Below are 20,326 nucleotides of genomic sequence, written 5' to 3'. Positions count from 1 at the left end.
CCGTGGTCCAGTGGTTGAGTGTTCTGCTCACGGTCCCGGGTTCGAATCCCGGTGGGGACAAATCACTTTGTGATCCCCAGTTTGGTCATTGCAGGGTGATCACCTGATTGTCCGGAAGTAAGATGATCCGTGCTTCAGAAGGCACGTAAGCCGTTGGTCCCGGTTACTACTTATTGATGTAAGTACGTAGTCGTTACTTGAGTCACGACAGGAACTTTTGGCGGCTCAATAATAACCCTGACACCAGGGTTGATGAGGTTGGTCATCCACCTCACTATAGAAGAAGATAATAAGAAAGGTGGCCCCGCGACAGAACATCACACTAGTAACCGGGACCAACGGCTTAACGTGCCTTCCGAAGCACGGATCAAATGACTGGCCAACGATTTTTGAATCAGTTAACAAGACATGAAAATAAATTCTGACAAAGCATACCTACAGAAAAGATGATACATTATAGCCTATTATGTTTATTAATGAGTTTTTCTTAGTATTTTATACAGTCTAGCATAGATGATGAGTCAGTTTGTCTATAATGTATGTTAATGAAATTGATATGATGCAAGATTCGCACATGTGTCGTTAATTAAGGAAGATCTCATTATAATATTATTATTACATAATAAATTATAAACAAAAGCCACACCCGTAATTACGATTAATTAATACTGATAATATCATTAATAATAATTGTAATTATATTGTTCAATTTTTTTATTAAATATTAGAGCAAATTTATTTACGTCTTAAAACACATATTAAGTAATATACAATTTGTCAAATAATAATAATAAAAAGAAACAAAATAGAAAATACCAACTTAATTAAACATTGTAGCAGGGATCCCTACAATTGTATGTGTGGTTATGAAGTATTTTAATTTGTGAATTAAATAATATGTAATTAAAAATCAAATATATTTAACCCTTTCACGGACAGAGACCATGTATCATTAATGGTTCATAATAGGTAGTACGACCTTGGAATCGGAACGTCCGTAGAAGTTCTGTACTTGAAAGTGTTAATTAATAATGTATAAAAAATTCATTATTACTTTTCGAACTGATTTGAAATAAAGATCAGTAATTACAGTTCTGGTTTTCATGAGCGATTTTCATTCTTAGCGCAGCTGGGAATAAAATGTTGGAAGGAAAAATCGCCCCGTGTGTATCGTCCCTGTACAGTATATAAGGGAAGTCTGAGAGATTGGACATCATTCCTTATCTGATAACAACGTAGACACGAGTCTACGGCCTTCTGTTACATCTTACATTTCTATAACCAATAATTTGATTTTATGTTACATTCTATCCACTGTGTTACATTCAATTCTGTGACGTTACAGTGATTTTCTGGACATTTATAATAATAATTTCGGTAAGTTTTTAATAATTATTTTTTATATTTTCAATTTTAGAACCCCTTCAGTGGAGAGCAGTAAGTTTAAATTTAATAGTAATAAATGAAATTAATATAATAATTTGGTAACACGGGAGAGTTTTCTTACTTTAGGGTCAGTAGGTTAATAATAATAATAAGGTTATTATTATTTATGCGAATGGAAAATTAAAATTGTGTATCAGGATGGTAATAAGTAGTCCTATGGTTTTTGCTTACCCCAGTGGGAAAAAGGAGTCATTTATCGTTAGTATATGTTGAAACTTTTGAAAATTATGAATTTTAAACCCTCTGGACCACTACTACTAAGAATGGGGGTGGTAGAACATTCGGCATAATTATTTGTTTGACATAATAGTTTACTTCAGATAGCTATATTGTGGCAATCGACATAAAGCCTAGAGGTACGCTTTATTATCTAAAAAAATGAATACATACATAAACTCACGCCTATTTCCCACCGGAGTAAGCAGAGACTATGGAATTCCATTTGCTTCGATCTTCTCTCTCTTCTATCGTGTAGGTTGTGAGGTGGAGTACCGACCTCATCAACTCTCGTGTCAGGGTTACTATTGAGCCGCGAAAAGCCCCTGACATGGCTCATGTAACGACTACTTACTTACATCAGTAAGTAGTAACCGGGACCAACGGCTTTGATCCTGACAATACTCTTGCTTCCTCCACATTCATCAATCGTTTCATACATGCACGCCGGTTCAGAGTAGATCGTACTGAACCTTTTATAAGGACCGAAAGGAAAGGTTATGTGTGTGTATATGTAAGGAAGTTTTGTAAATAACTTAAAACAAACATTAAAATGTAAGATATTAAGGTTTAAATAGTAAGTAAGGGGTTTACATATTTCCTTAATACGATCCCGACGACTCGATTATTCTAGCCATAGAGGCGGCCAATCAGCTCGCGACACCAAATACTTCGAACCCCGATACCGACCCCGCCGGCGTGATCGACGATTTCATTCAGCGCTTATGGTTATCGACCCACTAGGGTCAATTAATTCTTTCAAATATTCTTCCTCTCAGACGACGCCCTGAGCCGAAGTTCTCTCCCAACTGGGCACCCTTAGGCCTGGTGTCCTAAATTTTGTACCGAGTGAGAACCCTCAGCGCTCCCCATTTGTCCGGCCAAGTAGTTATTGCCACTTGCGGTAACTCTACAATAAGTCACGTCAAAAAGAAAACATTTTTCGTAAGAATAATTACCGTCCCTTTGGTTCAGTGGTTGAGCGTTGTGCTCAAAAAAAACACTTCATGATTCCCAGTTTGGTTTGGACATTACAGGCTGATCACCTGCTTGTCCAAAAGTAAGACGATTCGTACTTCGGAAGGCACGTTAAACCGTTGGTCCCGGTTATTACTTACTGATGTAAGAACGTAGTCGTTACATGAGTCATGTCAGGGGCCTTTGGCGGCTTAATTATAACCCTGACACCAGGGTTTATGAGGTTGGTAATCCACCTCACAACCCACACGATAGAGCCGAGGTTCTCTCCCAACTGGGCACCCTCAGGCCTGTTGTCTTAAACGTTGTATCGGGTGAGAGCCTTCAGTGCTCCCCATTTGTCCGGCCAAGTAGTTAATGCCAAAACACAAAATATATATACTTTGTCTGGGATTGAATTATTCAGTCTCCCAGTCAATCCTAAGTGCAATTTTCACTAACACAGTTGGCTCGACCATTATAGACGGCGATACGACTCACCACCTATCACGTTGGTCTAACAGAAACCTCGGTGAGGTGTGGGTACTTAGTTCATCTTGCGATGGATGTACCTCTGACTACCCAAATTGGAATATAGTCGTGCACTTATGTTGTGTTGTTGTATTTTCTGGTTTCACTAAATCACACGAATTTTTTATAAGAATCCCATTGACATTCAGAATTTACCTTTGAACAGTTCTAAGACAGTAATTAAACAGAAACTTATAAGCTTAGTGATTATTTACGAGTAGAAGATATGAATGTATGGGATTTACTGTATGGGAACTGATATAGACGATATTTTATGTATTTTTTTTAAAGAAAGTCTAGGGCCCTGTGCCGCGGTTTTTCTTGCAGCTTCTTTTCCCCGGCTATACAGGTTGTGAGAAGCTGCAGTAGTTTTAGGCGGATGAGCCGTTCGTTATGTAAAAAATTACGATTCAAAGTGTAACTATGTTACCTACTGAGTGAAAATATTTTTCATTTGAATTTATCTGCTCACCCCATTTGGGATTGACTTCTGTATGCACGTATGTATATTTGTGTTTTCCCAGTCAAGTGGAGAAATACATACCTATAATCTTAAGTGAAAAATCGACTCGTGTGTGTCGCGCGGTCTCTATATAAACAAATTGTCCACGACTGCGGAACCATTTCAATCATCTCTGTCCAAGACTATAGATCGTTCCAAGTGTCAATACTGTTTGGTCAAAGTATAAAGTGGAGTGATTTTGTCTCAGTGATTTTATAAGTTTTAGTTTTTATTTTAGTGCTTTTTAGTATTGTTTAAGTATTCTAGTGTTAAGGTAAGAGTTTGAAATTGTTTTTTTTTTTGACGAGATTATTGTAAGTGTGCGACAGACGTTGACTATTTGGCTGAACAAATGGGGGTGAAATTGTACAGAAGGTAGATTTGGTCTGTTTTGATGAAAAGTATCTTTTTTTAGATTTTTTTCCTATCAAGAAAGTGAAATTGATTCAATAACTTTCACCACTTGGCTGAACAGTTTAGAACATAAGTAGCGCAAATTAATAGTAGTTCCGCATAATATTTAAATAATTTTATTTTACAGTTAATTTTCCCTTTCCCTTAGCGTTTTTAAACATACCTGATTACATATCAGAAAATAATTATCAATCAAAATGGTAACATAATTCAAAAAATAAAATAAAATAAATAAATATGATTACCTGCTTATATTATGTCATACTATTACTTTAATCAGTAACTCTACTTATACTTATTACACTATACTTAATGTTATTTTGAGGTCCGTTTAAAAAAAGTACTTATAGCATAATATACTAGTATTTTAAAAAAGCGACCGTGAATCTGACCTTCTAAAACTTCCAATTCTATTAATAAGTACCTTTTAAACAGGTCAAACACAAGTTAGGTGGCTTAAGAGTTTCCTTGCAAGAGTTTCATTCACAGTTAAACGAGTTAAAAAGGGAATTATGGGAATGAATGAATGTGAGTGTTTTAAAATGTGATATAGGAAACTTCTTCATTCTTTTACTTTCGGAATTATTTATGATAAATTAAGATAAATACAACTTTCGCAAAGGCCGGTCATAGGATGGGTGACCACAAAAAAAAAAGTTTTCATCTCGAGCTCCTCCGTGCTTCGGAAGGCACGTTAAGCCGTTGGTCCCGGCTGCATTAGCAGTCGTTAATAACCATCAATCCGCACTGGGCCCGCGTGATGGTTTAAGGCCCGATCTCCCTATCCATCCATAGGGAAGGCCCGTGCCCCAGCAGTGGGGACGTTAATGAGCTGATGATGATGATGAAGATAAATACTTATCTTAAGTGCAGTTTTCAGACCATTATAGACGGAGATACGGCTCGCCACCTATCACGTTGGTCTAACAGAAAGCTCGGTGAGGTGTGGGTACTTAGTTCATCTTGCGATATGTGTACCTCTGACTACTTCGGATATAGTAGTGAGCTTATCTTACGTACTGATTTCTGAGTACCTATTGATAAGTTTTTGGTAAGAATGAGTCAGTTAACATTCCAAAGAGTTTATTCATCTGATTGACGCAATGATGGAATGTATCCGGTGTAATGTGATGGAGTACGTCCCTAATTTAAGGAAGTAGGTCTGTAGCAGTTGTTACATGTGGACACAATTGCATCACAACAGTGATCTTACGACTCTACGAACTTCCTCGTTGGATTTCAACTTTTTTAAGACAGTAGTTACGACGACAGTAGTTGGACTTACGATGACCAAATTGGAGATGTTCTTAGAAAAGGTTTAATACGATCTACTCTGAACCGGCGTGCGTGTATGAAGCGATTGATGAATGTGGATGAAGCAAGAGAAGTGTGTCAGGATCGAAGTAAATGGAATTCTATAGTGTCTGCTTACCCCGGTGGGAAATAGGCGTGAACTTGTGTATGTATGTTAAGACAGTGGTTAAACAGAAACTTTGCAAAAAAGGTTATTATAAGCTTAGTGATTATTTAGAAGATATGAATTCATGGGATTAACTGTCTGAGAACTGATACTAGGCAGCTAAATTACTCAATTGTACAATAATATTTTATGTTTTTTTTTTAAAGAACGTCTAGGGCCCTGTGCCGAGGTTTTTCTTGCAGCTACTTTTCCCCGGCTATACAGGTTGTGAGAAACTGCAGTAGTTTTAGGCGGATGAGACGTTCGTTATGTAAAAATTGACGATCCAAAGTGTAACTATGTTACCTACTGAATAAAGATATTTTTGAATTTGAATTTGAATATTGGCTGTCTGGGACAACGTATCATAGCAACACGCCTAGGGAATGAAAACCCGGGATTGGAAATATCAATCCCGCGAGATCCCGAAATTTTCGGGTTGTCTAGATATTACTTGTGGCTCTGCCCACCCTGTTGCGGATTGCCGGCGTGAGTTTATGTGTGTTTGTAGGGCAATGATTTTTAGTCGTAGGTATATTAATAATTATTATTAAGTTCATCATTTATCATAATGGCAGTTTAATTATACCATATTTATCAACGCAAATTATATATTTTAATAATATACGGATCAATTTAATATTTTAATTTATATTACGCGGTGAGTTAAGAGTTATATATTCTACATATTTTAATTTTATTATTTTTATTTTTGTAATCTTCTTTGCGAGTCGATGGCGATCGAAACTAAATTTTTGCTGACCAATAATTGGCCACGCTTACGGCATTTTCAGTGGCTTCGTATAGGTCTTTAATAGTGCAGATGTTTTTAGTAGCATACTTGTATTTTTATTATTATATGTTATTTGTAAATGAATACCCAACTTTATTATACAATAAGACACTTAGAATGTTTGGATCCTTTGTTTTGCCACCCGGTAAGCAGTAATATGAAAAAAGTAATAATTTTAATATTTATTAATCTATCTGGGCCCGCGTGGTGGTTTAAGGCCCGATCTCCCTATCCATCCATAGGGAAGGCCCGTGCCCCAGCAGTGGGGACGTTAATGGGCTGGTGATGATGAATCTATCTATCTATCTATATCAGCCTAAATTCATATCCAATTTTGGACGTAGGCCTCTTCCATGTTTTTCCACTTCCGATGATCTTGGGCTATCGACATCCAGTCATATCCTGCGTGCCGTGCGATGTCGTCCTTCCATCTCATTGGTGGTCTTCCTCTCGGTCTTGTGAATGCTCGTGGGCGCCACTCTAACAATCTACAGGTCCATCTTTCTTCGCTTTTTTCTTTCTTTATTAATTAATATTATTCTTTATTAATATTAATGTGAATATTTAATGTACAAACACACTGTAATTACCGTACCTCCGGATGTCCGGATGCTATGAGCGGATGTCCCCGCAGTCCAAGCTGAGCCAGTTCCGTACAGAGCACTCTGCGTCACTAGTACAACAATAATCCTAACGTCTCAAACAGGGCTCCTTTTGTTGTGACGTGACTTCTTGTAGATTTGCCGCAGATGGCATTAACTATTTGGCCGGACTAATGGGCTCTCACCCAGTACAAAATTTAAGACAGGCCTGAGGGTGCCCTGTTGGGCGCGAAGCTCAGGGTGTCGTTAGCGATAAACGCTGAATGAGAGAAATCGTCGACCACGCCGGCGGGGTTGGTATCGGGGTAGGGACGGGCTCCGCAGGTCTAGTCTACAATAAAAAAGTAAAGTTAATAAAGTTCTCAATTGCTTTCAAACCAGTCAATTTTCTTTTTGTGCCAAATACATAAAATAACAAATATTTATTATATAGCAACGTCACAGTTACCCCTATCAGGGTGGACAGAGTGCAAATCATCAATTAAACAACTTACTCTCAATCAATCAATCAATACTACTTTATTGCACAACAACATATACAAAGGACATAAACATACGAATAAAACATAAGCACAATAGGCGGCCTTATTGCTAAACAGAAATTTCTGCCAGGCAACCTTAGGGTGAAAGAAGATTATGCATTGGAGCACGGGCTGGTGCAATAAACATATAAAGATACCAACATAACTAAAAAATAATAATAAATAATAATAATACTTATCTAAAGAAATAATAAAAAAAAATATAAAAATATACATAATACTCTCTTCACTCTTCATCATCTCCCCGTTACCCCGTTTGTCACAGGGTCCGCTTACCTAACCTGAAGATTTGACAGGTCCGGTTTTTTACAGAAGCGACAACCTGACCTTCCTACCCGCGAATTGTAAACCAGCCCGATACAGGTTAGGACAATTACCTCCGAAACGCATTTCTCGGGTATGTGGGTTTCCTCACGATATTTTCCTTCACCGCTGCACCCGCAGCCACTCATATCATAACAAAATAGGTGATGAGATGTAAGATCAATAACAGGACAGCCTCCGTGGTATAGTGGTTACAGCGTTAAGCTCACGATCTGGAGGTCCGGGTTCGATTCCCGATGGGGACATTGTCGATATCACTTTGTGAGACTGTCCTTTGTATGGTAAGGACTTTTCAGGCTTGAATCACCTGATTGTCCAAAAAAGTAAGATGATTCCGTGCTTCGGAGGGCACGTTAAGCCGTTGGTCCCGGCTATTAGCCGTAAGAACACCTCCACCAACCCGCATTGGGGCAGCGTGGTGGAGTATGCTCCATACCCCCTCCGGTTGATTGAGGGGAGGCCTGTGCCCAGCAGTGGGACGTATATAGGCAGTTTATGTAAGGTCAATAACCGACCTCATCAATCCTGGTGTCTTTTTTTATCCAAAACTGATGATTAGGTACTTGTGAAGGATTTGATGTAGAACTGACGTGGCAAAAGACTTATCTCTACCTACCCGTGTAGGTAACAAGCGCGTTATGAATATAATAGTAAGATGATCCGTGCTTCAAAGGCACGTTAAGCCGTTGATTCCAGTTACTAATTACTGATGTAAGTGAGTAAACGTTACATCAGCCATGTCAGCCTTTGGCGGCTCAATAGTAACCCTGACACCAGGGTTGGTGAGGTTGATAATTCACCTCACAACATATACGATAGAAGAACAATATACTAATAAATTTCTAATTAAAGAAGTAACATAATAAGAATATGTAAATAACAAACACAAATAAAGCTAAGTTAAAAACTTTCTTGTTTCAGATTATTTTAAATTTCAACCTGCTAACGCCATCTATCGTCGAGTAGCAACAATGTTCAACTTAATTTCACTACTCGTCGCCGCGGCGCTAGTGTCGTTCCAGTCGGACTTTCAGGCTTCAGGCGCGCTGCTTTCGAATAAACTGGACTTGGACAACAGTTTACAACCTAATGGTAAATGTTTTTTTTTTATACAACCTATTACTTCTATCAGTGGCGATGCTGATGACTGATTTTGTTTAATGTGTTACCTGATTACCTTACCGGTTTCAACTGAAAACCAGCGTTATAGTCTAGGCTATGGCATTATGCTGAGGTGGAACCGTGTCGGCATACATTCATAACTGTATTATTTTATGTTAATTATGTTAAAACAATAAGTAAGTATGTCGAATAAATATTTTTTCTTTCTTTCTGATTTAATAAATAACATAATTTTGGGGAAAAAAACTACATTCAAATACTTTTAAATACATTACACATAACAGCATCACGACTGTACAGTCATGAGCAATATAATGTACCCACTTTAGGACTTCGCACTAACATATTTGACATTTAGTGAGACTTACAGTTCAATTTGTCAAATGTGACATGGTACCAAAGTGTATACATTATTAATGCTCGTGACCGTACTCCGAAAGGGTAGGTAAAGGTGTAAATACATTCACCTCTCACTAGCTACTAAGTCCCATGTAATTGGGGTGAGCCGTTTAATCTATTGTCTTGTAACAATTTGAATTGCAGGTTTAAATCATCACTTATTTAAGTGCCACGCTCTTGTCGATGTAGCATTTTCCATGCTACTTTTTAGGGAAAAATAGGGCAGTGGTTTCCCTCTTGCCTTCCGCCCCGCAGAGTGTAGTGTATTTCAATGCCGTACTAGGACTCCTATCCTCCGCCTCTGAATAGTACTGACAGTTACTGTTGTCCTCTGTCAGGTTCCACGTTACAGTCCCTAAGTGAGTTACTCTCTAGTCCCAGGTTTATATAAGTGCTTGTAAATTCGTATAAATTATTTACAATAGTATAAACATTATTTGTATTAAAAGATATGAAGTTTGCCCACGTTCCAGCCCGGTCTTAAGCGATGTGCTCTAAGGAGCACGCAAACTCATCATCATCATCACCAGCCCGTTAACGTCCCCACTGCTGGGGCACGGGCCTTCCCTATGGATGGATAGGGTGATCGGGCCTTAAACCACCACGCGGGCCCAGTGCGGATTGGTGGTTATTAACGACTGCTAATGCAACCGGGACCAACGGCTAAACGTGCCTTCCGAAGCACGGAGGAGCTCGAGATGAAAACTTTTTTTTGTGGTCACCCATCCTATGACCGGCCTTTGCGAATGTTGCTTAACTTCAACAATCGCAGACCGAGCGCGTTTACCGCTGCGCCACCGAGCTCCTCAAACTCAAATAGTGCCTATTCACTCTTGCCTTGAAAACCTTAACAATGATGCAAGAAGAGAATTACATCCATCTAATCTCGTAATATGGTATCTACGGTTATTTCCCGCAAGTATATAAAACCGTACTATTAAAAAAATTAAAAAGGGCATTGAGGGTTATTAATAATAATAATAATTAAAAAAAACACATAACATAACCTCACCACTATATCCCTCCGGCCTAAACAGCCTCCATGGTCCAGTGGTTGAGCGTTGGGCTCACGATCCGTAGGTCCCGGGTTCGAATCCCGGTGGGGACAAATCACAAAAATCACTTTGTGATCCCTAGTTTGGTTCGGACATTACAGGCTGATCACCTGATTGTCCAAAAAGTAAAAAGATCCGTGCTTCGGAAGGCACGTTAAGCCGTTGGTCCCGGTTATTACTTACTGATGTAAGTACGTACTTAGTCGTTACATAAGTCAGGTAGGGGCCTATGGCGGCTCAGTAATAACCCTGACACCAGGGTTGATGGGGTTGGTAATTCACGTCACAATCCACACGATAGAAGAAGACGACCATTATTGGCGTAGTCAGAGGTACATCCATCTCAAGATTTGTTAGTCCAACATGACAGGTGAGCCGTATCGCCGTCTATAATGGTCGAGCCAACAGCGTCAGTGAAAACTGCACTTTAAAAAAACATTTATTCTCATAAAAACCGGCCTTCACTAAGTATAATATTACAATTCCATAAAACATCCTTGAACTTCCTTTATGTAACATTTATTGTTATATAACAAACATTATGCCTTATATATTATTTATGTGTTATAAATTTTTAATATAACATCCGAGACAAACACCTATATATTCGTGTTATTGAAGATGTTACATAACATAAAAGTAAAAAAGTTTGGTTTTATACTACAACAGTCTCCGTCATCTAGTGGTTAGAGCGTTGGACTCACGATCTGGAGGTCCGGGTTCGATTCCTGATGGGGACATTGTCGAAATCACTTTGTGCGACTGTCCTTTGTTTGGTAAAGACATTGCAGGCATGAATCGCCTGATTGTCCGAAACAGTTAGATGATTCAGTGCTTCGGAGGGCACGTTAAGCCGTTGATCCCGGTTATTAGTTACTAAACACCTCCAACAACCCGCAGTGGAGCAGCGTGGTGGAGTATGCTCCATATCCCCTCCGGTTGATTGAGGGGAGGCCTGTGCCCAGCTATGGGACGTATATAGGCTTTTTCTGTTACTACATAAAGACATCACACAAACGCTGCCACAGAAACGCTGTTTGTATCATCTGATAAAGATGTAAAGGCCTGAGATGATGATGACGATGTTAAAGACCTAAGATCACGTCTTTTTCCCGTGGTGGTAGGCAGAGAACATGGAATTCCACTGAAAGTTTTGGAGTATTTATAACGTCTACATGTGCAAGTGTGTTATAATAATATGTATTTCTTTCTAAAACCTCAACAATAGGCTCGCTGACTCTTACAAGGGACTTAAACCATCAACGATATTTCTGTACCGTCGGTGAAAAGTAATACAACTCGAGTTGTATCACTTTTGAGTTATTAGCACACACTTCATGTTCAAAAAATTCTCTTTCTTTCTGTCTAATTCTCGTAACTGTAGCTATTATAAATACGGAGATAATTTCTCAGCAGTATACTGACATCCTATTTACGTGTTCGTTGACGGAATTCACGGAGTTAGTTATTAAATTCTTTAGTTAGGTACTAATGTTATAATTGCATTCTCTCTCTTTATTTAAGAGCTGCGCTCTTGTCGGTGGAGTAATCGCCATTACTCCACAGATAGGGCGTGTAGAACGGTGGTTGCCCCAATCGCCTTCCGTTCCGCAGTACACCGACCAATTTCTCAATCGGTGATGTCCTAGCTAGAGCCCTACCAGAATCCATTTCCTCGGCCTCCAATCAGTACTGATACCGTTGCTGCCCGGCATCAGGGGTGCGCTTTTGAAGTAGCGGCGCCTACTCGCTACGTCACAAGATCGTCAAGATAATTTCATTACATAGTCGAATTGGGATTGAGATGAGGAGTGAGTGTACCTTACGAACATATTATACACTTCTGCCTACCCCTTAGGGAAACAGACGTGATGCTATGCTATGTTATATGTTTTTAAAACTCCATTTCAAGCCTCGTATCTTCGGATTTCGAACCAAAACTGATTTTATCTTTGATTGCTTGTGACTGCCCGTTTTAGCAAAGCTGCCGGGCGTTATTTTATGTATGAAACGAATGTGTATGTATGAATAAATTCGCCTGGTATGACTCAAAAATCAAAATTGTAAATCGACATGAAATCACGCCTATTTTCGGCGCGCCTCCCAGTAGGGTGGCTATGTTAATTTGAACTCAAGCGCTGAATTCACAAGTTTCAAATTAACTTTCATGATTTCCTTGTCACCACGACTGTCTCTGAATGTCCTATATACATTTGTCACGTTTTTGTGACATATACGATATATTCTGAACCGGCATACGTGTATAACGTAGGGTTTCCTCTGCCAACCCTACCACCAACCTTCTCGTTATATACCGCTTTCATAATCCTATTAAATAGATGTGTTACTCAAATTCAAATTCAAAATACAAAAAAAAATATCTTTATTCAGTAGGTAACATAGTTACACTTTGAATCGTCAATTTTTACATAACGAACGTCTCATCCGCCTGAAACTACTGCAGCTTCTCACAACCTGTATAGCCGGGAAAAAGAAGCTGCAAAAAAAACCTCGGCACAGGGCCCTAGACGTTCTTTAAAAAAATAAAAATAAACATAAAATATTGGTATACAATTGAGTAATTTAGCTGCCTAATGTCAGTTCCCAGACAGTTAATCCCATGCATTCATATCTTCTAAATAATCACTAACTTCCAACTTGTATTGTTTTGATAGCTGTCAAACAACCAAGGAATAATACTACGTATAGAACGGCAACTCTCCGCTCCCCACCAGCGGCTGAGCTAGGTTTACCTCACCCCTCAGTCTTACTTTAGTCTTCAATCGTATGGCGTCAGACGTCACACACACAGATGCGCGTGTACGATAACGCCAATGTGTAGTGTCTGTGTAAAACGGGGTCATTTTGTATGAAGTGTCCGGAATGTGCTTTTTCCGGCCAAGTAGTTAATTCCATCTGCGGCAAATCCACAGCGCAAGTGAAAAAGTAAATAAATAAGTAAAGTAAATAAGTCGTAAATAAGTGTACCTAAGTAAATGCATCTATGCTGTTCTGGGAGCAAATAAAAAACATAGAACACGTTCAGCTGCTTGTCTTCCCGGGCATGTCGTAAGAACCGACAAAGGGATAGTGTCCTCTAACATGATGGACTAATGTTATGGGTGATAGGCTGATCCCTTAACACCATAAAGTTCATCATATCCAGCTTACGACATCGTATTAACAGTGGCTGCAAGTTGTCTTTGATTACTTGTGGCTCTGCCCACCCCATTAGGGATTACGGGCGTGAGTTTATGTATGAATGTATGTAAGTAAATAAGTCACGTCAAAAAAAAGCTGCGAGCTCAAGAATTCGAACTGATTTAAGTATTTTGCAATGGAATCGCTTAACAAATTATATATTTCGCAATATTGCCTTTCAAATAACTTTTACCCATGTACGTATATAATGTGGTATAGCCAGCTGTTCGAATCGACTTGCTAAGTTGTCAGACGGCACATGAATTTAAAATTTAAAATGCTTATTTTCATCTGAAATGTATTCGTGTTTGATAAATTGTATTCAGTTTTGTACTGTTCTTTGGGGATATGACAAGGTATTTTTTTGACCTGACTTATTGAAGATTTGCTGCAGATGGCATTAACTACTTGGCCGGACAAATGGGGAGCGCTGAGGGCTCTCACCCGGTAGGAAATTTAAGACAACAGGCCTGAGGGTGCCCAGTTGGGCGCGAACCTCGGCTCAGGGCGTCGTCTGAGAGGTAGAATATTTGAAATAATTAATCGACTCTAGTGGGTCGATAGCGATAAGCGCTGAAGGACGGAAATCGTCGACCACGCCGGCGGGGTCGGTATCGGGGTTCTGAAGTGTTTTGTGTCTAGAGTAATCGGGTCGTCGGGATCGTATATTACGTCCTTCGGACGCCGATACTTTTCAGTACCGTCCCTGAGCAGGATGTATTCCTGATACTAGAACGAAATAGATGATAATTATGATTAATCCTTTCTCTTTTCAGTGGTACCAGCCCCGAAACGACTTTTCAGGAAATACGTTCATATATACGTGGCTCCCCCGGAGACACTCCATGTGGGCCCGACACAGAGAGTGCAGCTGGAGTGCCAGGTGTTTGGCTCGCCCAGCCCCGCTGTCACCTGGCTGAAGAACGGAGAACCGAGCGTGGATGTAAGTAGCGCCTGATGCAATTATTTGAGCAATAACCCTAACGTTAGACCCTATCCTGACAAAACTTTTATAGCAACACTAACGATAGCATTGCTATGAAAGTTTTGTCAGGATGGTGTCTAGCGTTGCGACGAACAATATTAATGGATGCCAGTAGCGCCTGCTGCAATCATTTGAGCAATGACCCTCCTGGAACGTTCATAAATTCAAATTCAAAAATATCTTTATTCAGTACGTAACATAGTATTTTTTTACATAACGAACGCCTCATCCGCCTAAAACTACTGCAACTTCTCACAAACTGCATACTGAGGAAAAGATGCTGCAAGAAAAACCTCGATGTCCGATAAACGACGATAGATGTCCTTTAAAAAAAAAAACTGTGACACAATAATTTGGCTGCCAGCTAATCCCGTGCATTCATAATCACTAATCTTATAATAAACTTTTTACAAATCTGTTTAATTACTGTCTTAAACCTGTACAAAGCTCAATTTTGAACGTCAATGGGAATCTTATTGTAAAAAAAATTAACGCCAAAAAAATGAGGAATACGAATGCTAACGTTAGTATTGCTATGAAAGTTTTGTCAGGATAGTGTCTAGTGTTGCTGATTGACGAACAGGATGTCATTAGCGCCTGCTGCAGTCATCTAAGCAAATGATATTCCTGATAAAACTCTCATAGCAATATCACACACGGTGAATTTTAGTATTTAATACTTTTCAGGTAATCCTTACAAAACGCGAGCGTTTTGTTTGTCCGACCAAGTAGTTAATGCCACAAGTCCATAAAAAAAATCAGAGTTTAGTTTTTGATAAATTATCTTGTTTTAACATTAAGTAAAAAGTAACTGATTTGACTAGTTGGAAACTAACTACCAAAAATTCAAAAACTCTTATAAAGCACGTTACATAAACAATTACGGACAAACAATTTGTACAATACGCGGCCTTATTGCTATGGTAGCAATTTCTTCCACAAAAACATCAGCTGACGACTATATCCCAATTGGGGGTAGTCAGAGGTACATCCATTGCTAGGTGAACTAAGTACCCACACCTCACCGAGCTTTGTGTTAAACTGTAATCAGCCAATCGTACCAATGTAATCTTCTCCAATTCCAGTACGAAGAAGCTGCGAATGAGATCCTGTCGACCCACCCATCATCCATTGCCCGTATCACCTCCAAGCTCATAGCATCAGCTCAAAACGGAGACGTGTTTACCTGTCTCGCCACAGCCGGGCTCAAACAGCAGAGCGCATCTACCACCGTCTACGTTACTGAAGGTACATTTATTTATTTGTTCACCAACCTTCAGTGCAGCAGCGTGGTGGTGTATGCTCCATATCCCCTGCGGCCAATTGAGGGAGGCCTGTGCCCAGCATAAGGACGCACATAGGCTGTTTATTAACGGCCTCCGTGGTCCAGTGGTTGAGCGTTGGGCTCACGATCCGGAGGCCCCGGGAGGGCCACAAAAATCACCTTGTGATCCCTAGTTTAGTTAGGACATTACAGGCTGATCGCCTGATTGTCCGAAAATAAGATGATCCGTACTTCGGATGGCATGTTAAGCCGTTGGTCCCGATTACTACTAACTGATGTAAGTATAGCCATGTCAGGGACCTTTGGCGGCTCAGTAATAACCCTGACACCAGGGTTGATGAGGTTGATATTCCTCACAACCCACACGATAGAAGAAAAAGGCTGTTTATGATATTTTCGGTTCTCCGACAACGAGTACAGTCATCATCATCAATTTAAGCGCCACGTTCTTGTCAGTGCAGCATTTTCCATGCTACTTTTACGAGTACAGTACACATTACAAAAAGAATATACAAAATATATGTTTTATACAATTGCCTCATAACTTAGGGAACACTGAATTGATTAATTATGATTGTCGAATTTGTTTTCGAATTCATGTTTGGATCATAAATGATTATCACGTGCTCTGCGGTGAAGGAAAACCCACATTATCTCCGAAATGTGACCTAACCTGTATTAGGCTAGTTTTCCCTTCGCGGGTTGGAAGGTCAGACAGGCAGTCAAATAAATGAATAAACTTCTTTCGCAGGCGAGGACCCAGACCTAGTTTTGGAGAAACTGCTGATCCCTCCGAAGCCAGTCATCACGGCATACTACAACGAGATCTTCCAAAACATGGGAACCAACATTGTGTTGCCATGCCGCATCGAGGGGAAGGCCGACCTGTACTGGCAGGACAATCTTGATAACATCATCCTAGGAGACAACAGGCATCGGGTAACTATCTTACCAAACCAAAAATGGTTGGGCGGGTGTAGAAACAAAATATTAATGGACTGTATATGCGGTTACGATAAATTCGATTCTTCGATAAATTCAACTGGTATGTCACGCTGGGTGGACTACTGCAAACTGCTGCGGATATGGAACAAATGAAATACAGTTTGCAAGGGTAAGGAAAAGCACAGTACCTGGTGGCGGCGCGTCTGACCTCAGCCGGCGGGTTCATAAAACACTGATTGATGATAATACACTTCGATCAAGCACACAAACAACACAGTGCGGCGAGGTCAACCATATAACAGCGAATTTGTCGAATTAATCACCAGGACATGTCCTTTTACGCGAAATTTGAGTTTTATTTTTACCAGCGCGTGCGTGTTGACAAGGGATTTTTAGCCTTATAAAGTTATTTGGCTGGTGGCGCAGCAGTAAACGCGCTCGGTCTGCGATTGTTGAAGTTAAGCAACTTTCGCAAAGGCCGGTCATAGGATGGGTGACCACAAAAAAAAATCATCTCGAGCTCCTCCGTGCTTTGGAAAGCACATTAAGCCGTTGGTCCCGGCTGCATTGGCAGTCGTTAATAACCATCAATCCGCACAGGGCCCGCGTGGTGCTTTAAGGCCCGATCTCCCTATCCATCCATAGGGAAGGCCCGTGCCCCAGCAGGGGGGACGTTAATGGGCTCGTGATGATGATGATAAGTGAAAAACATCACCCTTACAGAGGACTATCTTGAGACGGCGATGTAAATCTTACTTACTTAATATACAAACTTCAAAAACCTCACAAACAACAAAAAACAATAATCGGCACCCTCAGGCCTGTTGTCTTAAATTTTGTAGTGGGTCAGAGCCGTCAGCGCTCCCAATTTGCCCGGCATGATAAATTAATATCTCATGGGTGTAAGTATGGTACCGGGTTCATACTCTTACCTCATACATAAACTCACGCCTGTAATCCCTAATGGGGTAGTCAGAGCCACAAGTAATCAAAGACAACTTGCAACAAGAAGAAAGATATGTAGAATATGATTCCACCTAATTCTTCCACCAGGTGCTGCCATCAGGGGATCTGATGATCTCTGGTCTGCGATGGAGCGACATGGGCCAGTACACCTGCGTAGCCCAGAACGCATACGGCAAAGATACCGCGTCCACCTTCCTTTATCCATCCAAGGCATCGTAAGATGGTGAGCTGATTTCTTTTTATTTTATTTTTTGTTTTCGTGTTTAGCGAAGGTTGGTGGTTGGGAGGTATGTGACCTAACCCGTATTGGGCTGGTTTTCCCTTCGCGGGTTGGAAGGTCAAACAGGCGCTTCTGTAAAAAAACCGGACCTGTCAAATCTTCAGGTTAGGTAAGCGGACCCTGTGAAAAACGGGATGATGCTAGGCAGATGACGATGATGGTGGTAGGGTTGGCAGAAGACCTAGAAGGACGTACATTGACCAAATTGGTGATGTCTTTAGAAAAGGTTCAGTACGATCTACTCTGAACCGGCCTGTGTGTATGAAACGATTGATGAATGTGGAGGAAGCAAGAGAAGTGTGTCAGGATCGAAGCAGATTCATGTTTATCACGGGGCAATAGGATCGCCCCCTGTTACATGAGACTTAAACATAGCATGCAGTTGTGGGTGTATATTATACCCCTGCCTACCCCATCGGGGATATAGGCGTGAAGTATGTATTCTTAACCTATTTTTCATTGTTCCAGTTAAAACAACCAATACTAAACTGATATATAGTTACCCGCCGAAAATTAAGGACAAAAATCTCGATGTTCCAAATACTTAAGCGTATCCGTATAATACATTGACAAACTTAAATTATTATTGTGAAATGAAATTATTATTATTATTAGATTATAAGTTTATTATTATATTGTTTGAAGAACGAGCTCACGACGGATTTCGTATGTACTTAATTTAAATTTAAGTTATTTTTTTTCTAAATTAATTTAATTTAATTTGTAAAAAGTTTTATTTGATTTCAATTAAAGCTTTTTAGAAAATGTAGTTTATTGTTGTACAAAAATATTTGTGAAATTATGCATAATGTTAGATATTAATATACCCTACACTTTCATAAAAAATAATATAATTTATGGTCGCGCAAGTCGAAATCTTAAAAAAAGATTGAAAACTCAACACATAAGTTCAATTGTTAAAATTGTCTAGAGATTCCTCAAAAATTCAAATATTTTTGCGATAACTTATCTACTTTTTCGTATAAACATAATTCATATACTTAGGTATTATAATAAATTTATATTTAAGATCTCGTTGCATTTATTTGTAGAACTGCTTATAATTAAATAGATACTGTATTATATTTGTGATTCTATAAGCGTTTATGTGATGGTCAAATAAACAGGTAATAATTTGATTGTGCCCCAGTGCTGGGCATAGATATCCCCTCTATTAAGTAAAGGGAAATCAAAATATTGAATATTACAATTTTTTTAATAAATCATTTATTTAATATACAAAAAAATCAAACAGAATTTTGAACTCTTTATAATTATCTTCAAATTACTATTTTTTAGAATGAATAATGAATTAATATTCGTCTATAAATAAAAATATTAAGAGAATATCGTCAAGAAACATTAAATTTAAAGCTGGTGATAGTTATTATTTATTTATTTTTCTAGTTTATATTTTTGTTACTTAAAATTAAGTTAAATATTTTTGGTGAAGTACATTTTGATGGAGATCGTGAGCATAATGTTTTGTAATCGAAATAATTATGTGTTTTTTAATGTTCTATGATATATTGTCCCCTGTGATTCAAATAATAAATGTTTTATTACACAATTCCAATGTTTTATTTCGGTTACATTTTTTTTTGGCGTGACTTATTGTTGATTTGCCGTGATTTGTAAGTAAGTATAAATAAGATGTATGTAGCATAAGTGTGACAAGCCCTTTAGTTCCCCCTCTTTCCCATGCTGCACGAAATTGGAACCTTTAGCGACCGTGTTAGTAGGTATTAGAAGTGTTTATCTCAGGATAGAGTTACATGGAGCTTTACAGATTAAACATAACATAAAACTTAAGCTCACGACTATACCCTAATTGGGGTAGTCAGTGGTACATCTATCGTAAGATGAACTAATTACCATACCTCACCGAGCTTTCACACACATTTAGACATTGCAATAATATTAGTTTTCCTCTCAGACGACGCCCTGAGCCGAGGTTCACGTCCAACCTGGCACCTTCAGGCCTGTGGTCTTAAATTTTGTACCGGGTGAGAGCCCTCAGCACTCCCCATTTGTCCGGCCAAGTAGTTAATGCCATCTGCGGCAAATCTACAATAAGTCACGTTAAAAAATGCATACAAACCTAACAACAGAAATACCCGTGTTTATTTTTGGCGTAAATTATTGTAGATTTGCTGCAAATGGCATTAACTACCTGGCCGGACAAATGGGGAGCTCTCACCCGGTCATGAAAATTATCCCTCCATGTAGATCTACGTCAAATGCAGCTCCTACTTCAGTTCCCACGTATTTGGCCTACAATTCTGCGCCTGCGCCTACTTAC

At 39.3% G+C, this 20,326-nt stretch overlaps 1 protein-coding gene across 2 annotated transcripts; it reads left to right on the top strand.

The window, feature by feature from the left end:
• Window positions 1–1,241: 1,241 nt before the first annotated feature.
• Window positions 1,242–19,594, top strand: LOC126378180 (neural/ectodermal development factor IMP-L2-like). 2 transcript variants are annotated; one of them, XM_050026379.1, is made up of 7 exons: window positions 1,242–1,377; window positions 8,708–8,878; window positions 14,340–14,506; window positions 15,634–15,796; window positions 16,585–16,772; window positions 17,832–17,967; window positions 18,493–19,594. In XM_050026379.1, exons 2-6 carry the CDS (start codon window positions 8,758–8,760, stop codon window positions 17,961–17,963), a joined length of 771 nt encoding a protein of 256 aa, XP_049882336.1. In that variant the 5' UTR covers window positions 1,242–1,377; window positions 8,708–8,757; the 3' UTR covers window positions 17,964–17,967; window positions 18,493–19,594. The 2 variants fall into 2 exon arrangements, with proteins under 2 accessions (XP_049882336.1, XP_049882338.1); XM_050026381.1 differs by lacking the exon at window positions 1,242–1,377 and adding an exon at window positions 3,794–3,926.
• Window positions 19,595–20,326: the final 732 nt, after the last annotated feature.

The sequence above is a fragment of the Pectinophora gossypiella genome, chromosome 25 (genome assembly GCF_024362695.1).
Source record: "Pectinophora gossypiella chromosome 25, ilPecGoss1.1, whole genome shotgun sequence".
NCBI classification, from domain to species: Eukaryota; Metazoa; Arthropoda; class Insecta; order Lepidoptera; family Gelechiidae; genus Pectinophora; species Pectinophora gossypiella.
The sequence above is the reverse complement of the archived record's forward strand: the minus strand, read 5'-3'. Positions and strand labels throughout refer to the sequence as shown.